The sequence below is a fragment of the Trachymyrmex cornetzi genome, unplaced genomic scaffold, assembly GCF_001594075.2.
Source record: "Trachymyrmex cornetzi isolate Tcor2-1 unplaced genomic scaffold, Tcor1.1 scaffold485, whole genome shotgun sequence".
Lineage (NCBI taxonomy): Eukaryota > Metazoa > Arthropoda > Insecta > Hymenoptera > Formicidae > Trachymyrmex > Trachymyrmex cornetzi.
The window spans coordinates 162027-165204 of record NW_017299674.1 but is presented as its reverse complement, the minus strand read 5'-3'; the positions used below and the strand labels follow the sequence as shown (position 1 = coordinate 165204).

General features: G+C 33.4%; 1 protein-coding gene across 1 annotated transcript in view; it reads right to left on the bottom strand.

Moving 5' to 3' along the window:
• Nucleotides 1-1167, bottom strand: part of LOC108765357 (band 7 protein AGAP004871-like) — a 32835-nt gene extending 31668 nt beyond the window's left edge. Inside the window, exon 1 of the mRNA XM_018514031.1 lies at nucleotides 1095-1167. Coding sequence (XP_018369533.1) covers nucleotides 1095-1136 — 42 coding nt within the window. The 5' untranslated portion in view covers nucleotides 1137-1167. The remainder of the gene's footprint in view (nucleotides 1-1094) is intronic.
• Nucleotides 1168-3178: the final 2011 nt, after the last annotated feature.

Here is a 3178-nt window from a genome sequence, read left to right as displayed (position 1 = left end):
CGCAGTTACTAGTAAAGTTACCAAAAAAGTAACTTGTAACTGTAACTTCGTTACAAGTAACGAGTTACTTCCATTCCCTGCCTATATCTCTCTCTGTTTAGATGTTTAAATGCTTAACTTTTCACGCTAAGCGAGATTCACTACTCCTTCTATCCGCTTAGGGGCACAGGATTTTCCAAGCGAAACGAAGTACACTTCCCTCCCACTCTGTTTAAAAACGTAATGCCTACTGCACATTGGATGCGATGAGCGCTGAGAGACGAGCGATATCCAATGAGAGCTTTGCTTTACGTCGTCATATGAGAAATAGGGGGTGATCCCGATTGACCACGGCTCGATTAGACACCACCAATCACAGCGACCGGTGCTTAGGAGCTTTGTAGTCTCAAGCGCTGTGAGTGGCTCGTGTCCAATTGAGCCGTGTCCAACTGGGTGCCACCCGAGAAAAAGTAGAACCTTCATTGGATATTGTTCGTCGTCTATCGTTCATTGCATCCAGTTTGCAGTAGACATAAGCTTTCCGCGCGAAACGTAGTCCACTCCATCCCTCCCTCTTCCCTGCGAAGAGACGTCTGACTTTTCACGCGAAACGAGTTTCACTCCACTTCCCCCCTGTCAAGCGGCGTCCGACTTTCTACGCAAAGTGAGGTCCACTTCATCTACCCCTCTGCCCAGAACTCGCTTCGTGTAGAAAGTCGGACGCCCTTTGGCAAACGGAGAGGTGGGATGAAACTCGATCGCCCTTTGACCAAGGGGGTGATAAGGTGAAACTCACTTGCGTGGAAAGTCATGCGCCCCTTGGCGAGAGGAAATAGGATTGAACTTATTTCTCATGGAAAGTCGTGTGTCCATAGTCAGGAGAGAAATTTATTTTAAAATAGAATTTTTGTTTTATATAGTAGAATAAGTATAAAAAAGATATTACTTTTTAAACTTATTTTGTTCATAACTAGCGTATAACGAGCGACGACTAAAATCTGTTGGAGGTGACTTGAGGTCATGGCCTTGACAACGTCAAGATCATTGAAATCTGTGAGATCGCTCTTAATATACATAATTATCTTTTTTTTCTTATATTATACATTGTGCCTTACTTTAGCGCGTGCTTCACGTGCAGCTTCTGCTTCCGCCGCCATAGCTCGTTGCAATTGAACGGGTAGTCGTACATCTTTACTGTAAAATTTTACAAAATTATAATTTATTATTATTTTTATTGTTATTATGCAAATTTTTATAAAATTTCCATTATCATCACCATTATATACGCACGCGCATGAACATACGCAGGCATATATATAGGATGCATTTTGGTGCATAAATGCTAGAACTGTATGGACAGAATTAAATAAAATAATAGGTTATTTTGCAGAGAGAATTTAAGAAGCTTTAGGATAGTATTATGTAAAATTTTGTTCAAATTCTATTCTTTTTTAAATTCAAGAAATGTAAAAATGAGCAAATCGCAAAGTCAAAAAATTGTGCTCCTAATATAAGATGCCCCGAGAAATCGATAATAAAACGCATCAGTATTGCAATTAAAAACTTAGTGTTTGTAAAATATAAACAAACACAGTTAGTGCGTGCGCAAAATGAGCATGCGATGCATTGTACTTCAGACTTGACTTCAGATAGTTGGAACCAGGCATTGCAGAAATAAGCACTTGATGTTCATTCCAATTGTCCTTTTTATTATTGTACAATAAGATTTATACTTTAGCAACTATGACATTGGAGCATAGGTTATTTCATATCAGAAATACCCTGGATATCTCATATTACGATTTCCACACCTTACAGTTTTATATTTCGTCTCAATCAAACTGAAAGACATCCAAATTCTAAAATCTTTTTTTACAACGATTACATGCATAACCTAACAATGAATTTTCCATTAAATAGTTTTCAATCCAAGAGCAATAAATTCGTAGTGACACCAATAGATAGCGTTTATTACCCAATGGGAAAGAAATATTTTTTAAACGTTTTTTAAACGTTTATTTGTAATTAATTTTACGTTTTATGATTTATTTCCAAAATAACGTTTTTTAAATGTTTATTAAACGTCAATTTCACATTAATTTTTCGTTTAATATATTTGGAAGAAACATTTTTTAAACGTTTATTTAACGTTTATTAAACGTTTATTTTACATTAATTTTTCGTTTAAAATGATGTTTGGAAGAAACACTTATTAAACATTTATTTAACGTTAGTTAACTGTTTGTTTTACATTAATTACTCATTTGAAACAGTATTATGAAGAAATATTTTTAAATGCTTATTTAACGTTTATTAAATGTGTTTTTACATTAATTTTATTGTTTATTAAGGTAATGGCTTGAAGAAACATTTTCTAAACATTTATTTCATGTTGGACTATTATGTCGCAATGGAGAGGAAATGGTTTCTAAACATTTTTTAAACGTTTATTTTTCATTAATTTTACATTTCACGATTCGTTTTCAGGATAACATTTATTTAATGTTTATTAAATGTTTTTTAAACGTTTATTCGTAATGAATTTTACGTTTTAAAATTCGTTTTCAAAATAAGATTCTTTAAATGTTTATTTAACGTTTATTAAATGTTCGTTTTACATTAATTTTTCGTTCGAAATAATGATACAATGGAATATTTTTAAACGTATATTTGACCTTTATTAAACGTTCGTTTTACATTAAGTTTTCGTTTGAAATAATGCTTCGAAGAAATATTTTGTTAAACGTTTGTTTGACGTATATTAAATGTTTGTTTTACGTTATTTATTTATTTACAATATGTTAAAAAAACATTTATTTAACGTTTATTTGACGTTTAATATAAAGATAAAAAAAAATTTATTATTTTCTAAAATTCAAATTAATAAAAAACGGGTCGGAATAAAAAAATAAACACGGAAGAGAAGTTAACCCAATATAATTGCGTTAAGTGTATCATTTATGGACAATAAGAACTGTATCCATCGACAATTATAAGTGGCGTAACGGATAAGGTGTGAGACTCATAACCCTGAGATCCCAAGTTCAAAACTCGGTAAATAAAAAAGATAAAAATATAATTAAACATCACTATTAATTAATAAAATTGATTGTCTAAGGCAGTGGTCGCAAGGATTTGCACATTTTGGGCCGATTCCGGCGCCCGACCCCCACCACCGCACGGCCGAGCCTCCCGGCGG